Raw genomic sequence first — 19,534 nt, forward strand, 5'->3', positions numbered from 1 at the left:
TACGTGGATAGCTTGCTTTTGGCATAGCATGTCAGCAACTGTTCTCTATTCTGTATATGATGGTTAGAGTAAAGTAGGTCCACCATATTTGGCTTGCAAAATCCAGGCAACCAGTAGATGGCAACAAAGAGATAAAGAAAATCCTGACTCTGCTTCCATTGGAAGTTTGCAGCCTGATCTTGTAGCTGCAGTTCAGCAAACTCTTAGTATAACTTACTGCATTGTGTCAATTCAACCATTAAGTCTGCATCAGTGGGAAGCACTTTCCGTTTATAATTTACAAAGAGACCTCAAAAATGTTTCATGTTTTATACAGAGGGAAACTGAGAAACTTTCTGCTTAGATGACCTTAGCAGTGAACGTCTGCATAGAGAATGCCATAGGAAGCAGTGGTGATAAATCTCTTCCTAGTCATTGGCTATGTCGCATTATAGCTTGTTAAACTAGGCTTATCAGTAAATGTAATGTGTCATCTGAATTTGATCTATGGGTCAAACTGTGTTCCGGGCAGAGTGTTTTACAATTAGCTTCACTCAAAGTTACTTTAACTTATCACCCCAGGATTTACTTGTTGACCAGCTATGGATGTGGGGTTTGTGGTTAACCTCTGGACAAAACTCAAGAGGCAGAACATCACATGGAAATGGCACTTGGAAAGGTAGGTAAAGCAGGACCCAAAGGGAATGGAAGGACATAAATCCTTCTGCCCCTTTCACAGTATCTCTGTTCTATAACACTGAGGTGGTTATTTTTAACTGAACAGTAACAAAGAGGAGGCGAGATGTCACCTCTCTCGCTTTAATCGCTGCTTACCAGTGAGTTGTGTTTGGTCTTGCATTGCTGTGTCATCCGGTGCCAGATACCATGGCAAGGACATACTTTATCCATGGTTACTGCCTGATTAGCCACTGTGCAGTCAGGCAGCCCTGACCTTTATTTATGAAGTCCTTACACCCACTCTATTGTCAGTATTAGACACGGGTGAAAGAATTGAACGGGTTACATTGTCCTCTACTTTTTTTCCATAAAGGGTCGCCAGTGGAAAATAACTTTGGAAGATCTTAGCTGACAACTGCCATTGCTGTAACTTTGCAGTCAACTGTTTCTTGCTTTTCAGAAGGGCCACAAGAAGATCTTGTTACGGGCTGGATTCGTGCAACAAACGATTTAAGGTTTAACAAGATGTTTGAACATATCCGTTGCAATTGTTAGATAATGACTTACCGGTATATCCAAATGTATTGTAGGAATCCAATGATTGGCGGTTGATTCAGTACACACTGGTTAAGCCAAGCATAGCTTACTGTTATGTATGAATGAGACAGGGGCATCTGTTGACTTTTTATAGGCAGTAAAAGAACAAAACCCAAAGTTTGGGTCCTTGATTGTAAAGCAAATGAGGGAGGTGAGTCCTTGCTATCATGGTTGTCAGTTGCCCCTGACTAAAAAAAATATATCCCCCACCTTAGCCAGATTTCTACCTTGAACGCTTTAAACCCGGGAGGTTACACGAGGCTGGCTCCAGGGGATTATAGGTGCTTCTCTGAGTGACGGTGAGGGTGCCTTTCCTGCCACCTTGAAAGAGGCGGTAGTGAGGCCCCTCCTCAAGAAGCCTTCCCTGGACCCGGCTGAATTAGCCAACTACCGTCCAGTCTCCAACCTTCGTTTTGTGGCGAAGGTTGTTGAGAGCGTGGTGGCACGACAACTTCCCCGGCACCTGGATGAAGCTATCTATCTAGACCTGTACCAGTCGGGCTTCAGGCAGGGGTACAGCACAGAAACGGCATTGGTCGCATTGGTGGATGATCTCTGGAGGGCTCGGGACAGGGGTTGCTCCTCTGTCCTAGTCCTATTAGATCTCTCAGCGGCTTTTGATACCATCGACCATGGTATCATGCTGCAGCGGTTGAGGGGGTTAGGAATAGGGGGCACCGTTTTGCGGTGGTTCTCCTCCTTCCTCTCCGACCGCTCGCAGTTTGTGTTGGCAGGGGGACAGAGGTCGACCTCGAGGCGTCTCGCATGGGGAGTGCCGCAAGGGTCAGTCCTCTCGCCCCTCCTGTTCAACATTTATGTGAAGCCGCTGGGTGAGATCATCCGTGGTTTTGGGGTGAAGTGCCATCTGTACGCTGATGATACTCAGCTGTACATCTCCACCCCAGACCACCCCAACGATGCCCTTGATGTGATGTCTCGCTGCCTGGAGGCCGTGCGGGTCTGGATGGGGAGGAACAGGCTCAGACTCAACCCCTCAAAGACCGAGTGGCTGTGGCTTCCGGCGCCCCGATATAGTCAGCAGGTGCCATCGCTGACTATTGGGGGTGAATCTTTGCCCCCCACAGAGAGGGCTCGCAATCTGGGTGTCCTCCTGGACGCACGGCTGTCTTTAGAAGAGCATATGACGGCCGTGGCCAGGGGGGCCTTTTATCAGGTTCGCCTGATTCGCCAGTTGCAGCCCTTTCTGGATCGGGACGCCCTGCGCACAGTCACTCATGCCCTTGTTACTTCCCGGTTGGACTATTGTAATGCTCTCTACATGGGGCTCCCCTTGAAGAGCACTCGGAGGCTCCAACTGGTCCAGAATGCGGCCGCGCGGGTGGTTATGGGCGCAACTCGTTGTGCCCATGTGACACCCCTCCTGCGCGAGCTGCACTGGCTCCCAGTGGTCTTCCGGGTGCGATTCAAGGTGTTGGTTACCACCTTTAAAGCGCTCCATGGCATAGGACCCGGGTACCTCCGAGACCGTCTTCTGCCACCAATAGCCTCCCACCGACCAGTCCGTTCCCACAGAGAGGGTCTCCTCAGGGTGCCGTCAGCCAAGTTATGTCGGCTGGCGGCGCCCAGGGGGAGGGCCTTCTCTGTGGGAGCCCCAGCCCTGTGGAACGAACTGCCCCCGGAAATTCGTAAGATCTCCGACCTCCGGGCGTTTTGCTGCGCATTGAAGACCCTATTGTTCCGCCAGGCCGGACTAGCAACACAATAGTTTTTAAATTGGGGTATTTAAATTTATTGGGGTTTTAAATCTGAGCCACTTTATTTAATTATTTTAAATTTTATATCGTTGTTTTGTCTGTGTTTTTAAATAGGCTGTACACCGCCCTGAGTCCTTCGGGAGAAGGGCCGTATAGAAATAAAATTATTATTATTATTATTATTAAAGAATAAAATTCAGATGAAAAGAAAAATCGGCAGGAAACTTAACTGCGCCTGTTTCAATTTGTTCAAAGAACCAATTTGATAAGCTGGCAATCTAGCATGACAATGGTTCCTTTTAACTGGAATAATTCTTTGTGATCATATTAACTGTTCTCATTTTCAAAACCTACAGTAGGAGCCCCATTTCAGGATATAATTGAATGGGTGGAATTTAGGCATTTTTGACTAGATTGTTTCATGCCTAGGGGAACAAGCTGTCCTTGCAGATTTCTCTGTTTGCCAGAATAACAGTAACTCTGCTATCTCCTTTCCTAGCTGCTTTCTCTGAAATCTTCAGGGTATAGAAAGCATTACCATGGATTCATTTACAGGCTGCTAGAAGTGGGCCTGGGAGGTTTTTGTCTCTAAAGTCAACAGAGGCAAATATTTAAAACTTATCCCAGTAACATTGCTTAAAAATATTTTTGTTGTAATATTTAAACATTAAAAATAATTCAAATTTAAATGCTAAAAGTGACTTATAACTGGTCCTCACACTTAAGACTGTCACAGCATCCCCTGTGATCAATGATCAAAATGTGGGTGCTTGGCAACTAGTATGTATTTACGATATTTGCAGCATCTTCTATCTAGAGGGTCATGTGATTATGATTCCCAGGAGGCTTCCAACAAGCAAGGTCAATAGGGGAAACGGCATTCACTTAACAACCCCTGACAAAACGGTCATAAAATTGGGTGCAACTCACTTAATAACTGTATCGCTTAATGACAGAAGTTCCAGTTCCATTTGTGTTTGTAAGTCAGTGACTACTTGCATGACTACTTCCTCACCCTGACATAAGCACACAATAAACAATGTATCTATAAACTAGGGATGATACTGGATTAAAAACAAGAGTCATAAACCTATTATGAGGAATATAATACATTGTAACACCTCTGAACCCTCCAGAACAAACTTTGACCAACTACGGATACATATTATAAAGGCTGACTCATATAGACCTGCTATCATCATTAAGACTTGCAATAGGGATTTGAGTGGGTGCATCTTTAATTTCTGGTAAGTAACCGAAAGTTTCTATCAGTTTTTAGTCACCAGCCAATTTATTCCACCCACCTTCCAGCTGTTACATTCTTCTAAAGCTAGTTGTGGTCGTTTTTCCATCTGCAAGGAAGAGACCCAGGTGGGTGGTTTTTAAACAAAGCCGGTTTGGGTAATTCACCGTTTCTGACTAACTTTTTTCCTAGGATAATGAATGTGTTGTGCAATTTAAATGAGGCTAAAATAATGCAAGTCTAAATGCCAACGAGACTGAAATTCCATGGAAGATTTGGAGTTCAGCTATCAAAGCTTCTACAGTTTTTGGTAGCATGAGAAGAGGATCTTGGTTAGCCACAAAGGGTAATTAAAATAGTAGGCTCTGGTTATATTCATAGATGTGAGAGAAGCAGCTAGATTTGCAAAATGTTAAAAAGTTTCTAGGAAAAAGGTGAAAATGTAAGCTTTTGTGAAGGTAGATTGCAGGTAGATTGGAGGTGTGTCTGTATGTGTATGTTCTTAGCCCATGGAAAATGTCCCAGGGGTGGGAGATGGAAGGCAAATTCTTCCAAATTTACTTGCCGGATGAATTGTGGAATCCATGATTTCTGGCATTTGACCCTGAAAAAGGTAACATTGCTCTTGCAGGGCTGAATTTATCAAGATGGGTGATAGAATAGTTTTGAGAAAATTAATAAGAGCTGATGAAACAAACCAAGAAAATCCTTTTCCATCCTGGGAACAAGCCTAAAACTACTTAAGGGGGAGTGGAGCACTCTAATCAGATTAGCATCTTTTCAGGGATTTGAATGTGAACCTGAGAAGTGTCACCCTGGATGAGACTAATGTTGTTTTATCCCATTGTTCTATCTGGATGGCAGCCAATAACTGGTGCTAAATTGCCCAAAGTAAAACCCCTGGATCTGCTGAGGATATGTCTCTGCACCAAAGCAAATGCAAGGATTCATTAAACCCAGTCTTCCTCCAGAATGATGCTCAATAGCACACACACACACACACACACACACACACACACACACACACACACACACACACACACCTGTCTGCTGCCAGTATTGTGCCTGGCAAGTGGACTGTCTGCACAGTGATGATCAGTTTAGCATAGGGCTCTGGTGAAATATTCTTCTACCGTAGTATCTTACTGTGTTGTTCTCCTCAGTCTCATTTCTAGTGATGGAAACAGAAAGCATTAGGTGATCTCAATGCAACAGGAAAATGCTTGAGCAAGCCAGATCTTAGCAGTGCCAAGGAAAGAAACCAGATATTTTCTGGATCACAGCCTGATTTTTCTGATTGGCTCTGAAAATTTAGTGTTTTCAGAAGAACCGGTACTTCAGCATCAGAGTTGCATAAATAGACCCCAACCCAAATATGTACATCAAACCTTTCTAGTCACATAATTAAAGCAAAGAACAGTCAGTACGTCACCTGCAAGCACTTCCCACAGGGACAGATCCTAGGAAGTGGGGACAATTATGCAAGCAATTGTTACTTCATTACGCAATCTTAGTGCATGGCTGGGTTCACACATATGGTATGTTAAATGAACTTCTCTGTTGATTTCTTTTGTCCAGGTCTTAGAATCATAGAGCTGCAAGGGTCCTTTGAAATCCTTGAGTCCCATCCTCTGATTAGTCCAGTTTAAAACATCGCAGATGGATAGTTGCTTAGCTTCTCCTTCAACACATCCAATGGATCAGGGATAGTATTCACTTACCTTTGCTGCAGGTTCGCAAATGTGAGCATGCACAGGACCTTCCGTGCATGTACAGAGCATCAAAAATGGGACATGATTACATCCAGGCAGGTGGGTGAAGCCTCCTGCCGCTGCTGGTTTGCCCAAACCGGATAGAACCAGCTGAATACCACCACTGCAGTGGGTTAATGAATGACATCCATCACCTCTCAGTTGATTTGCTCTTACTGTTCAGAAACATTTTCTGATGTTTAAGTGGGTTTGCCTTCTAACAATATATTCCTTGAGGAACTGCAAACACAGTTTCTAGGTGACATATTTCAACTGCCTCTAATGATAGACTCCAGAATTATTTTTTCTTTTTCTTTTTTATCTAACAGATTAAAACCCACCAAAATCAGGAGGGCTTTTGTTCAAAAGCGACGTTCTTTCATCCCAGCCATGAACCTTGAAGTTCCAAAACCAGAATTCAAACCTGCCACCAGGGTGACTGGGGGGCCTGTCACTCCTAGGAAAGGCCCTCCCAAATTCAAACAGAGACAAACCAGGCAGTTCAAGAGCAAGCCACCAAAGAAAGGTGTCCAAGGGTGAGATACATTTTGCAGGAAGAAGGGAGTTCACTTTCTTTTAAATCAAAGCTGCCCAACTTGAGTTCCAGTCCCAACTGGCCCTTCAAAGCCACAATGTGACTTCCTTCTAGGGCCATACCCGCAACTGCCATTCAATTGTAATGTATAAAGTATGATAGAAAAGAAACACATACAGGTAGTCCTGGACTTTCAACTGTTCATTTAATAAGTGTTTGAAGTTACAACAGTACTGAAAAAAAGTGACTTATGACCAGTTTTCACACATATGTCTGTTGCAGCATTTCCACAGTCACATGATCAAAATTTGGGCTCTTGGCAAATGGCATGTATTTATGATGGTTGCACTGTCACTATTTGTAACCTTCCCAGCCAGCTTGTGACAACCAAAGTCAATAGGGAAGCCAGATTCGCTTAATGATCACAATTCACTTAGCAACTTCAGAGATTTTGTTTAGTAACTGTGGCAAAAAAAGGTCATAAAATGGGGCAAAGCTCACTTAACAATGGCCTTGCTTAGCAATGGAAATTTTGGGTTCAATTGTGGTCGTAAATTGAGGACTACCTGTACATATTGCTTAGATATCTGTATGGGTGTTTCCCTGCAGTGTAGCTGCAGACCAATTCCTGAACTCCCTTACATTATTTCTATAATTCTCTTCTGTCAAAAAGAATAGCTTTTTTTAATGAGGACCCAGTTTGTGGGGGCAATAAGCTGACTTTGTATAAATATACAAAAGTATGAAGGCTATTGCTTAATGCATTGTAAACCACCCTGAGTCTCCGGAGAAGGGCGGCATATAAATTAAAGCAAAAAATAAATAAATAAATAAAATCACCCAACTTATGTGCAACTGAATAAAGAGGTAATATTTCCATGAAGTGATCGTGCGTGGAAGCCAACATTTTAGGAACATAGTTTCTTTTTCTTTTGCAGGTTTGGTGACGACATTCCTGGTATGGAAGGCTTGGGAACAGGTATGAAGGATCAATTGATTACATTAACTGAAGTGCTGAAGTGAGAAAGTGAGGCTTCTGCAGGCTCCTTGCAGTTTATCCTTCTCCACATTGCTGTGGGCAGGTCCAGCTGTTTTCAGCCACGGATGGGATATTTTGGGCAATGTCACAACTCACATTGAAACCTTTCTACTGTCAGTGGCTTGCTTTCTTCATCTAAATTAACTGAATTCCCTCAGTAAACTGTGAATTCCTTGTTCCTGTAATTTTACTCCCTTATTATATTTTGGCAGTTATATTTCTGTTCTTTTTTATAACAAGCATTCTCTCTGGACGGGTTGCATAAAAGGAATATAATCCACAATCAATTTGTTTTAGGAAGGATCAACCATAGAACCTGCTCCAAAAAACAGGGAATTAGGCAGATAGTAGGCAGATCTGAGCAGAGCCAACACAATTCCACCAACTCCTCTTAACTGATTTGTATGATTATTGGTAGCAGTTCCAGACCAGCAGGTGCAAAATGCCCAGTTTCGGCCAGATTGCATTCATGGGTGTCCTCATATTTTCTACTTGGAAGGGTTTTTTTTCATCAAGGATTACAACGGGAGCATTATATTGGATAAAGAACCAACTGCAAGTGGTTCTTGCACAGAAATTGGCTTCTGGGGGACATTAGGAAGGGGGATAGGGAAGTAAACGGCTTCAAAAAGTACCTGAGGTGCTTTTACTCTTGATTATCAGACAATAATGAGTTTTGGCAGAGACGATGTGTGCAGGGGTGGGTTCTAAATTTTTTTACTACCAGTTCTGTGGGCGTGGCTTATTTTGTGGGTGTGGCTTGGAGGTCATGTGACTAGGTGGGCATGGCTAGGTGGTCAGAGTCATTTCTAGAAGGTCCTCGCATTTACGACCAGTCCTCACACTTACGACCCGACTCATTTGTTTGCTTTTAACACTGATCAGCTGTAGGACGGCCCTTTGAAGCCCCGTGGCAAGAGTTTAAAGAGTTTTTTTCCCTCTAGTCATCAGCTGGGACTCAGGAGGCAGCAATAGATTGGGGGTGGGACCAAATAAAAGGTAAGAATAACGTGGGGGGTGGGAGGGCACGGGGGAGGAGAACCGGTTCGGTGACGTCATATCATCACCGCTACCGGCTCGGCCGAACCGGACCGAACCGGGAGGAACCCACCACTGGATGTGTGTACCTAGCTCAGAAGGCCCACCCCGATGAAGTCTAGCAGCACTAAGCTGCATGTGGCACATCTTTCATTTATTATTATCAAACTTTTTATTTGTACCAGTGTAAAGGGGCCAGACATCATCCTGAAGTATGATTTTTATTTTGCAATAACTTGTAGAGACAAACAGTGCTCCAAAAGCTGTTTTGGCATGTGTGAGAGTGCAAAAGTAGCACCTCTCTGAACACCTTGTTGTAGCCTGACAAGTGCTGGGTTTGTGCTTTTGCATGCTTAAGTATCTTTTGAAGGCTGGATCGAAAGCATTGTATAGACCTAGGAATACTATAAGCATCTCCCTAGCTATCATCCTATTCCAAAAATGCTATCAGAGGCTCAGATGCCTCTGTTATTCTTTTCCTCTCATAAATTCCTATAAAAGCACTTTGTTTGCAGCTGGGTTTTATGCTACACAGCAAGCTATGCTTCACTTAAGCACTGTTAGTGAATAAACCAAAATTTGATGGATTCACACAATCCATGAGTCAGATTACACATTAAGCTTCAATGCACATGAGCAAAGTCTTCAAGAGGTCCGAATAAATCTGTCTGCTTTCTAAAATGTCCTTATTTATTTGGCTAGGGATAACTATTGTAGCCCATTTGATCTCTATCCTTTTGAATGGCTATATGGAAGTATTGAATTGTCATCTGTATGTAACATCTGCATTGATACTTCGATCAGATGGCAATAAGGTGACTGTAGCCCTCAGTACCATTCCAAAGGACTCAAAAACTGATCATGATCCCATTCCATTGTCTGGTTTTTCAAATACCTTACAAGGTTTGAAGACATGTTCATGTCATCAGAAAGTTAATGCTGGCAAGAAGTAATAAGGGTTGAATTGATGTGGGCTCTTCTCTCTTTCAGATATCACTGTGATCTGTCCCTGGGAAGCTTTCAGCCACCTGGAGCTCCATGAACTGGCACAGTATGGTATCATTTGAAGATGTAGAAGCCAGAAACAGGCCGAATATATGCCTTTCATTCAGCAAGCAAGAACAGTTCATGAGCATTTGCATTATCCATATGCCTAGCCCTGCAAATTCACTCTCCCAGTAGCAGCCTGTTAGGGCCTGTAGCAATTGCTCACTAAAATAAAATCCAAGTGAATAAATTTTAGGCTTGGTTTCATACCATGGTTCCTGCAAGGATTTCCTCCCCAATTAAACATTTGCAAAAAAAAGTCACAATGAACCAGAGTAATGACTTCATTTTATATGCAGTAAATCCCACATTTTACAAGTCTGTCATTTCCTTCTAATCTGTTTTTTAAATCCTAGTGTTTTTCCCCCACATGTGCAGCATCCCTCCTTTTTTTCTGGATCATCTGAGAGTCCATTGCTTGTAACAGGAACTGACTATTTGTTGCCCAAACCTGATATCATGGGTTGAGAGAGAGTGACTGACCCAAAATCATGCAGATGGCTTTCATGCCTAAAATGGGACTAGAACTTTCGCTTTCCTAATTTCTAGCCTGGTGTCTTAACCACTAAATAAAACTGGTCCTCTTTCCTTCTGATCTGTCCCTTGGATCATAAAAACTTTAAGCAGTAGCTGACCTAACTGAAAACTACTGTAATATTCCTTGCTTAGGTAAGATGCCAGTAACTGAAGGTTCAGAAGATGGACTGCAGTGATGCACCTTTAAGATTTAAAAAGAAATCTGAATAATTACAGGTTATATTTGCACAAAATAAAAATATTGAAAATGTTAATGTACATCTCCTGTATAATCCTAGAGAGGAAACGTTCAACTAAGAACAAACAGAATAAAGTGTTTGGACAAGATAGATATTTATTTAGATAAAAACTGTACTTCCTTTTTAGTGGAGGAGAATTAATTCAATAGTGTTTGCTTCTAGATAAATGAATACAGAATTCCGGCCTCAATTTCTCCACCACACATAAAGCCATTATATTTTAGAAGGGATGTCTGTACTGCTGCTATGTAACAATTGATGCATTTAATTCAATGGGTCAAAAATTGTTGATTGTATACGTTAAAATATGACACAGAATAGATTTAAGAAGGAAAATGTTATATATAATTAATGAAGAACCAAAACTATTTATAACCAGGACTGAATGAAGCATATGAGGAAAATATTATATTAAGGCAATATAAGTATCTTTGTAAAACTCATTTTTGGTAAGATCACACTTGGAATACTGCACCCAGTTTTGGTCATCAAGATACAAAAAAAGATGTTGAGACTCTAGAATGAGGACAGAGAAGAGAAGCAAAGATAATTGGGGAGATGGAGGCTAAACTGTATGATGAACGGTTGCAGGAACTAGATATGTCTAATCTCATGAACAGAAGGACCAGGGATGACATGATAGCAGTCTTCCAAAATTTAATGGGCTGTCACAAAAAAGAGGGAGTCAACCTATTCTCCAAAGCACCTGAAGTCAGAACAAGAAGTTATGGATGGAAACTTGTCAAGGAAACAACCAACCTAGAAATAAGAAGAAATTTCCTGGTAGTGAAAACAATTAAAGTCTTGCCTCCATAAGTTGGAGATGCTCCAACACCAGATGTTTTAAGAAGAGATTGGACAACTATTTGTCCAGAATGGCATAGGATCTTCTGCTTGAGCAGGGGATTGGACTAGAAAACCTCCATGGTCTCCTCTTAGTCTATTATTCTGTATTCTGTAAATGAGGTATGGCAAAGTACTAGCATTTGTGCCTTTTGCATTTGGCACCTCAGTATCTCCTGAGTGAAGATCTGCTACAATATGCAGTTGCTGTACTTTCACTTCAAAAAAGTGTGAGAAAGAATCAGAAGGGACAAAGTGTTCCTGTTTTTGCTTCTTGTTTTGGAAACCTGTACCTGGATTGGAAGTAGTTCCATATCAAAATCAGAAATGAATGAGAAATGACTATGAATAATGAGTTACTAGATTTATAGGGAAGTGACCTGGGTGTAAAGGTCATCTGCTACATTATTCCTTTTTTTCTGACCATGTTTACAAGTATGTGCAGAGTGAAGAGGTGACAGGAATTATCAGAAAACAAAGGGAACTAGGAGAATGAGCAAGATAAATACATGTGAAAAGCAGCTTTTGTTCCCCTCCCCCTGTCCATTTTATCCTAGGTAAATTAACTAGTACAAATGATATTATATAATACTTTAGATTGATATTCCTCAAAAGATTATAAATACATCCATCTCTCCCAATAGGAGAACTAATGCATGCCCTCCTTCCCGCTATAATGCTGAGTCCGAGCAGAAGCAATGCCTGCTAGGAGCCTCATGGCCAGAAACAGGCTACCTATTTCGATCACAATCAAAACTACAGCAGAGAAGCCTATTGTTCCTGCGTGACTATTGAGCCACCTGTTTAACTGGGGAACACAGCCTCCAAGATAGATGGTGCTTTGAACTGCAAACTCTTCCATGCCCAGGGTGCCAAAGCCACACTGAGAATTCAGGATGGTACCATTTTCCAGTGGATTCAGACAACACGATGCAGGAACGCCACAGGCTTGCACACCTGGAGAAGTGCAGTTAAAATACCTGTTAAATTAAAAAAAAAAAAGAGGAAGAACATTTCATTCTTAAGTTCATCCCAAGGTGCATCTCCCAGGTTTTTTTTCAATATCTACTTCATTGTCCCAATGTAAACCAGATCCCATGGCCAATCTATCTGTGAATTCATTGGATCAAGATCTATATATGCAACAACAAGAAACCACCCCCTACCCCATTGCTACTGGGCAGGGGTGAGTTGTACTTACCTTTACTACCAGTTCGCAACAGGGCCATGTGCGTGCATGTGCAGAAGCTTCATGATTACATCGGGGACAGTGGGCGGAGCCTCCCGCCGGTTTTACTACTGGTTCTTGTGAATCGGTCCGAACCGAGGACAACCCACCACTGCTACTGGGATCCAGAAAATCTTGAATCTAGCACAAATTGTGAAGATTCTATCTGTATCTCAATTTACCTTTTTTCCTCTTCATCTAATGGATAGTTCGTAAAATCAGTTGTTAGACTGCTTGCTAGGACTCAAGCCTGCTGCAGTGACTCAAGGAACGGTAAGTACAACTATAATTTCTCCTAAGGATTTGGCTTGGGTCAAAAGTCCTAACTATAAAGACGTGCATTAACCAAGGAAGTCTTTGAACAATGGGCTGAAACCAATTTTACCTATCACCAAAAGAATAATGTTCCTTGCAATATCTATTTATGTTTGGTTTCCAAACTGACAAGACCCAGTTCTGATAACACGCCCTGAGTTCTTGAGATAGTGAAGTAGACTGAATTTAACCTCCACCCTCCACCCTCCTGTGCTGATCAGACAGCTGAGGTTGTTAAAGGTAACTGGGCCAAGAATGTGTTCACAGGCCTCATTTGCAATGAAAACTGTTTATTTCTATTTTTACTGTAATCAGAGATAATACATTAATCAAACAGATTAGGAATTATCTAGAGTATCTAACAAGTAAAGATGAAAACATATCACAGTGACTCCCCAATAAACAAAGATACTAATATTTAAACGGCACATATGGCCAACCAAAAGACTGATTCAAAACATAGAAAATGGGAAAATACCTAAACCAAAAAACCTAGAGAGGCTTGATTAACCATTCTCCTCCAAGGAAAAACGGAGGCAATATTGCTGAAGCAAAAGAGCCAGTCATTATTATCACACTGTTCTTTATCAGGATTATTTTAAGCATCTCAGAAAGAAAGAATGTCAAGAAAGGCAACAGAAGAGATACATGGGCATACCTTTATGTATAATGAAAACAAAGACTGTTCATAGCACATTTAACAGGAAGACAATAATGACTTGTTATCTAGTGCTGCTATATAAGATGGTATTTTATATGAAGGGGCAAGAAAGAGATTCCTGTCTCTATCTAACCAAACTAAGGATAAGGTGAGTAAGCTGCAAACCTACTAATAGTGTATAGGATTCCAGTTCTTATGGGTATGATCAGAGAGGATGGACATTATAATTCAACATATGTGGGGGACTACCGTGCCTAATGTTGCAGACTAAGAATAATCTGTTCTGGGAGATACTTTTCATCATGCAGTGCTGTTTATTTTAATTCTACAGGAATGCTCCCTTATATTTCCATGCAGAAATAATAAAATACCTTGCATTGTTTCTAGATGGAAATATATAGAAGCATTCCTGAAATCAAACAGCAAACCGAACCATCCATTCACTCATATTAATTATACAAAGCTTACTTTGATTGTCTACTTTGGAGACAATCCCTTGGCAGCAAAATTCCAGTGACATTAATTGAACAATGTTAAAATGAAAATAACATTTACATTTTCCAGATTTCAGTGCTACAATTATATATATCTCTGTGTGTGTGTGTGTGTCTGTCTGTCCATCTGTCCGTCCATCCATCTGTCCATCCCTCCATCATCCCTCCATCCAATCATATTTCTAGATTGCCATGTTCTCCAAGGATTAGTTATACTTTTCTGCTTTGGCACACCTATCTTTCCTGGAAACTGATAATATAGGCCAAAAATTTTACTCACAAATTTGCTTTCCAGTCCAGATAAGACTTTACTCCACAGCATTGGAGACCTGATTGAATTTCATCCATAATGAACTGGAGATCTAGGTCGTCCTGGTACTGTAACATTGCCACCATAAGAACATTTTGCAAGGAAGCCTTGATATGTTGTCTCAGAGAAAAGACAACAATTCCACTCAAAAGTTCCAAAACCAAAAAAAGTATTATTCCTCCAGTAAAAAGCTTCAGAAGAAAGAGGCTTTCAAAGAGGGCTCCTGTACAGCCCAAAAGGGATACAGATGTAGCTACTAGCCCCACTAATACAAAAAAAAGCATGGGGTCACTGCCCAAATATGTTATTCGTTCACTTTCCAGGGATTCCTTCTCTGAGAGCCCCCAAATTCCTATGGCCAAAATGAATAATCCTATAATGGAGAAAACTGTGTTCCAAATAAAGGTCAAGCATTTAGCACAGTGGCTAAATGAATCCAGAGGAACATGGGAAGACTGATGAAGGAGGTGCCATTGTCTTGCTTGGTTCCAAGAACGACCACTTTCTTGTCCATCAAGGCTCAGAGGTGTGCCTTGTGCATTATACGAATAAGGCTTGTGATCATTCTAATAAACATAGAAGAGAATCAGATAATGGAAATTATATATCAGAAATAGGAAACAAAATAAGATAGAACATGCATTTTTCCTACAGTGTTTGAAAGGCAATACATAACTGAAAAACTCTGAAATATTTTTGTGTCAGTTTTTAAAATTTAACATTTTTACAATATGACCGGATTATTAAAAACAACAACCACAAGATTCATTTCTCTATGCCACCAGATTATAGCAATGAAGATGTTTGGGACCTCATGGGGATTAAGTATACCCTTCAATACATCTGGAATCTATGGCATGGATAAGGAAACTATGGCCATCCAAATGTTTCCTGACTTGAGTATGGCTTTTAACTCTAACTACTATGGCCAAAACTGAGTGTAATTGGTGTTATAATTCAACATAGAGGTAGTCCTTGACTTACAACAATCTGTTTGGTTACTGTTCAAAGTTACAACAGCACTGAAAAGAGTTATAACCATTTTTCACACTTATAACTGTTGCAGCATCCCTGTGGTCATGTGATTAAAATTCAGATGCTTGGCAACGGTCTCATATTAATAATGGTTGCAGTGTTCCACACAGGGGTGGGTTCTACTTACCTTTACTACCGGTTCGCATCGTGCCCATGCGCACACTCTTCTGCTCATGTGCAGAAGCTTCTGCGCATGCACAGATCACCTATGATGCCGTCCGGGTCAGTGGGTGGAGCCTCCCGCCAGTTTTACTACTGGTTCTTGCAAACCGGTCCGTATTGGGGGCAACCTACCCCTGGTTCCACGTCATGTGATCCCCTTTTGCGACCTTCTGAGAAGCAAAGTCAATGGGGAAGCCAGATTCACTTAAGAATCATGTTGCTAATTTAATAATCGCAGTGATTCACTTAACAAGTGTGGCAAGAAAGGTCGCAAAATGAGACAAAACTCATTTAACAAATGTCTGAGCCCAACAAAAATTTTGGGCTCAATTGTGGATGTAGGTTGAGGACTACCTGTACACTAAAGGCAATGATTTTTCTACTCGTGCCCTATTGTTCCATAGAAGAGGAATAGATCTTCCATGTATATTAATTTCTGCTTTCCAGTGTTACTTACTTATGTACTTTTGTACACTGCCTGCTCTAACGACTCTAGGTGGAATTTGGTACAACCTTAGGGAAAAAAAATCTATGAAAGAATACAATAATTTGAATAAGGTACTTGTAATACCTCAACCATATTTTCTGAAATAATTTGCATAAAAAAGGAATTTCTAGCATTTTGCATATTAAAAAAAAAGGACATATACCTTTATGGATGTCAACCTATTATTCGCCATACAGACTATTATTCTGAGAGAGGAGCCTAAATATATCAGTGGTTGGAAGTACCGGCAACGCTCATTTGTTAATCAAGACTGACCACTTGGTAGAGTGTGAAAGATTCTTGCCTGATGAGATTAACTATACAGTGTGATTGGAACGCATTGTGTTTAGGTAATCCATGGAAAATAGAACTGAATCTCTTTACAATGAGAAAACCATCTTTGTCTCAATACATCAGTCCATCCTACCTGGTTAGGCAGGGAACATATGATGCAGACCACATTAGTTAAAGAAGTCCAAATGGTGGTGTCCAAAAAGAGAGCCTTCTCTGTCATTACCCCTGCCCTAGGGAACATTCTCCCCCCAGAATTGAGGCGGGCTGCCACCCTCCTGGCCTTCCAGAATGCTGTGAAAGCATGGCTCTGTGGCCTTGCTTGGGGCGCACAGAGGGATACATGGCTGTGAGGGTGATTAGCACCAAGAAAGCCCTCCCTTCACCTTTTAATTAATTTTTAACATTGTTTTTAATCATCCTTGCCTCTTTTTAAATTTTAACTTTTATCAATTGTTGTTATGTGTGAATATTTTATTCCACACTGCCCAGAGTCCCTCTGTAAGGGAGATGAGCAGTTCTAGAATGTGATGAATAAAATAAATAATGGCCATTATAATACGCAAGAATTTAGAAGGTGAGTATTATCAAGAAACAGTGAGAAAAAAATCATGGGAAGGGCTGAGCATGCTGTCATTTATAAACAAAATACAAAGATTTGGAATGAGAAAAATGAGTACCAGTGGCATATTATTGTACATAAAATTCTTTTAAAATGTCACTTCCCACTTCTGAGAAGTTGGGGTGCGAAGCATGGAATTGGGGTGTTGCTTCTCAGTTGCAGGGTGGGTACTGTATTCTGGGAAAGCCTTCTGGCATAGATAAAATTGGCCCTTCTTACATTCTTAGTTAAGTGGAACCCACTGTTTTTTATTTAACTATTTTATTTATATAGTCTTGTGTCATTTAATTTTATGATGCATTTTTTCATTTAATTTAAATTTACTATACCATGTTTTCAAACCAAATTAGCTGCAAGTCACCAAATTACCGCAGAACATAAATAAGATAAATATATAGTGAATAGTTGTAAGGTGTCGCCATGTAACTATCTACCCATAAATAGTGAAAAGAGAGAAGAATGGAGTGGTTATAACAGAAAAGTCTCTATTTTGGCTACTTTATTCTCCTGGCTCTATTTCCGGAGGTCAGAAGACAATAATCCAATGTAATTTTGAATAATTAAATAAATAAATAAACAAACAAACAAACAAAAAACCCAGTCAAGGAAAGTAATTCTGGTAAATGTACTTTTCCTTAACTACGATGATTTTGGTGTAATAGTAAACATTGCCATGGTTTAGTATGTTGTATGAATCTGAATTATTCAGAAGTGCTGCTTTAGGATAAATATTTGAAAATCCTGAAAAAATATTGATGTTAAAAATCTTTAAATCACCTGGAATTGTTTAACTGAAAAAGTTATGTACATATTTGATTTTAGCTTTGCTTAGTATTGTATTTCCTCTGGCTACATAATTTCATTCAGCAAATATGCCCCCCCCCCCGAAAAAAAAGTCATGGACAAGAGAAAAAGATACTGATACAATAAGATATAATTTGAACTGAAAAAGGAACTGTTTTAAATAAGTGAAGAGATGCAATATGAAAATTTGATGGTCAGGTTGACACTTGTATTGAAATATAGCAAAAGTAATATTGCCAAGAACAATAAACATAAAATGGGACTGAAAATAGCTCTTTGTCAGCAAATAACCATTTTTAATTTAAAAAGTTACTATAATCAAATAATCAAAATAAAAACGATTTTACTTTGATCATTTTTAAGGGACACTTATAAAAAAGTTAAGATGATTCAACATATTTATCTGAAAAAAGTGCCATAAAATTCAGTGGGCTTTTACTTTTAAAAAATATACTTGCTTACAATTTATTAATACTATTTCTTATTGGAGACTGCTGTAGGATGGATTAGAGAGTTGACACCTCTGAAGCATTTCTGTCACACTGCCTTACGCCTGCTTCTTAGGCAACGAAGAATAATCTCCCAGTTAAAAAACAAACACAACTGAAGAGTAACATCATATGCCAAGAACAAAGATTCAAGATTTCCTTGGATAAAAGCTGAAACAAGGCCAACATATAACACAAATCCTTGTTATTACCTTTGATAGCAAAGCTTTTATTTCATCTTCTCCCATCTTGGTACTTGGAAAGTGAAGATACTTCAAGAAAGAATTCACAATTGTAATTGATTTCTTCATATTTAATGTACAGCATGAAATGGATTTGAAATGATTCCACAACTCTTTGCAGTAGCCAGATAACAGTCCAATATTCATGTATGAGGAGAATTTTGGAATAGACCTACCACAGTCATACTTGCATCATGTGAGAAATCACATTTCTCAGCTTAAAAAGACTTGCTTTGTCTCACTTGCTGTAAGTATATTCATTAAATAGTAGTATATCATTATGCCTGTCAGCTGAGTGCATAGTACTGTATAACTATTAAGTCTATGTAAAACATTCAGACGGGATAGTTAAGGTTTACAATGCATAGGACTACAAATAAAACACCTTTCTTTCAATCTTTAAAGCAGCTATATCTTTTGCAAAGCTCCCAGGCCTAAATCATTTGAAAAGCTGCTTCCAATTATTTCACAAACATTTCAATACTTTGCATGACCTTTATAATTATATACTCAGAGGATGTACAAAAATGTATTCTGGTTGCATCAATATGTTGATTCTGTAACAGATATCAACATAAAAAGCTCATTTATATTATATATGCATTTACCTTAATACATAATGTTACGGTGTTCCAGTGCAAGTATATTGTGAACAAGAGGCACATTAAATATCAAAAAAGGAATGTGTACAGATTGTAGAGTATCTGGCCTGAATCCACTGAATAAAATATGGATGTAGATGTGAATTTCCAAATTCAGTTGTAAATTTTCTGCATGGCTGAAATCAACCCATTCTCCCTCACCCTTGGTTTCCTATCCCTAAAGTAATAATAATGATGTTTAACCCTATTATCAAGATGTATATTATATGAAACATGGTTTTTAAAAATCTTACAATTACAGTAATTTTAAACTGAATATTGGACTGAATATGTACAAGGCTATACAGTATCACCAAGAATCAAGATAACTTTCTCCATACCTACACAATCCAGGATATTGTGATGTGCAGTGCATACAATATATTATTGTACTACTATTGACATGTACATTTTAAAAAATGATAGCTTTAGGGATATTTACAAGAGGGCTTACATAGTATTTGCAAACAGGTGTGTAAAGAAACACAATCCTGAATCTGCTAAACTTTTGCT

At 40.0% G+C, this 19,534-nt stretch overlaps 2 protein-coding genes across 2 annotated transcripts; one reads left to right on the top strand and one right to left on the bottom strand.

Moving 5' to 3' along the window:
* Positions 1-567: 567 nt before the first annotated feature.
* Positions 568-9,812, top strand: PDE6G (phosphodiesterase 6G). Its single transcript, XM_034412749.2, has 4 exons — positions 568-658; positions 6,293-6,499; positions 7,437-7,477; positions 9,566-9,812. Exons 1-4 carry the CDS (start codon positions 582-584, stop codon positions 9,640-9,642), a joined length of 402 nt encoding a protein of 133 aa, XP_034268640.2. The 5' UTR covers positions 568-581; the 3' UTR covers positions 9,643-9,812.
* Positions 9,813-9,888: 76 nt separating this feature from the next.
* On the bottom strand, positions 9,889-18,569 carry TSPAN10 (tetraspanin 10). The gene is made up of 3 exons (XM_034413046.3): positions 18,351-18,569; positions 14,220-14,815; positions 9,889-12,221 (listed from the first exon to the last, which is right to left on the bottom strand). The coding sequence occupies exons 1-3, from the start codon at positions 18,525-18,527 to the stop codon at positions 11,891-11,893; spliced, it is 1,104 nt and encodes a 367-aa protein (XP_034268937.2). The 5' UTR covers positions 18,528-18,569; the 3' UTR covers positions 9,889-11,890.
* Between the last annotated feature and the right edge of the window lie 965 nt (positions 18,570-19,534).

The sequence above is a fragment of the Pantherophis guttatus genome, chromosome 2, assembly GCF_059756535.1.
Source record: "Pantherophis guttatus breed Tessera chromosome 2, ASM5975653v1, whole genome shotgun sequence".
Lineage (NCBI taxonomy): Eukaryota > Metazoa > Chordata > Lepidosauria > Squamata > Colubridae > Pantherophis > Pantherophis guttatus.

Bases quoted from the DNA above. Each gene is read 5' to 3' on its own strand.
- PDE6G (XM_034412749.2), top strand. From the start codon at position 582: ATGGATGTGGGGTTTGTGGTTAACCTCTGGACAAAACTCAAGAGGCAG. The intron at 659-6,292 runs GTAGGTAAAGCA...TTTATCTAACAG, and splicing joins TGGAAATGGCACTTGGAAAG to ATTAAAACCCACCAAAATCA. The intron at 7,478-9,565 runs GTATGAAGGATC...TCTCTCTTTCAG, and splicing joins TATGGAAGGCTTGGGAACAG to ATATCACTGTGATCTGTCCC.
- TSPAN10 (XM_034413046.3), bottom strand. From the start codon at position 18,527: ATGAATATTGGACTGTTATCTGGCTACTGCAAAGAGTTGTGGAATCAT. The intron at 14,816-18,350 runs GTAATAACAAGG...TATGTTTATTAG, and splicing joins TAAAAGCTTTGCTATCAAAG to AATGATCACAAGCCTTATTC. The intron at 12,222-14,219 runs GTGAGTAAAATT...TTAATTTAACAG, and splicing joins CTGGACTGGAAAGCAAATTT to GTATTTTAACTGCACTTCTC.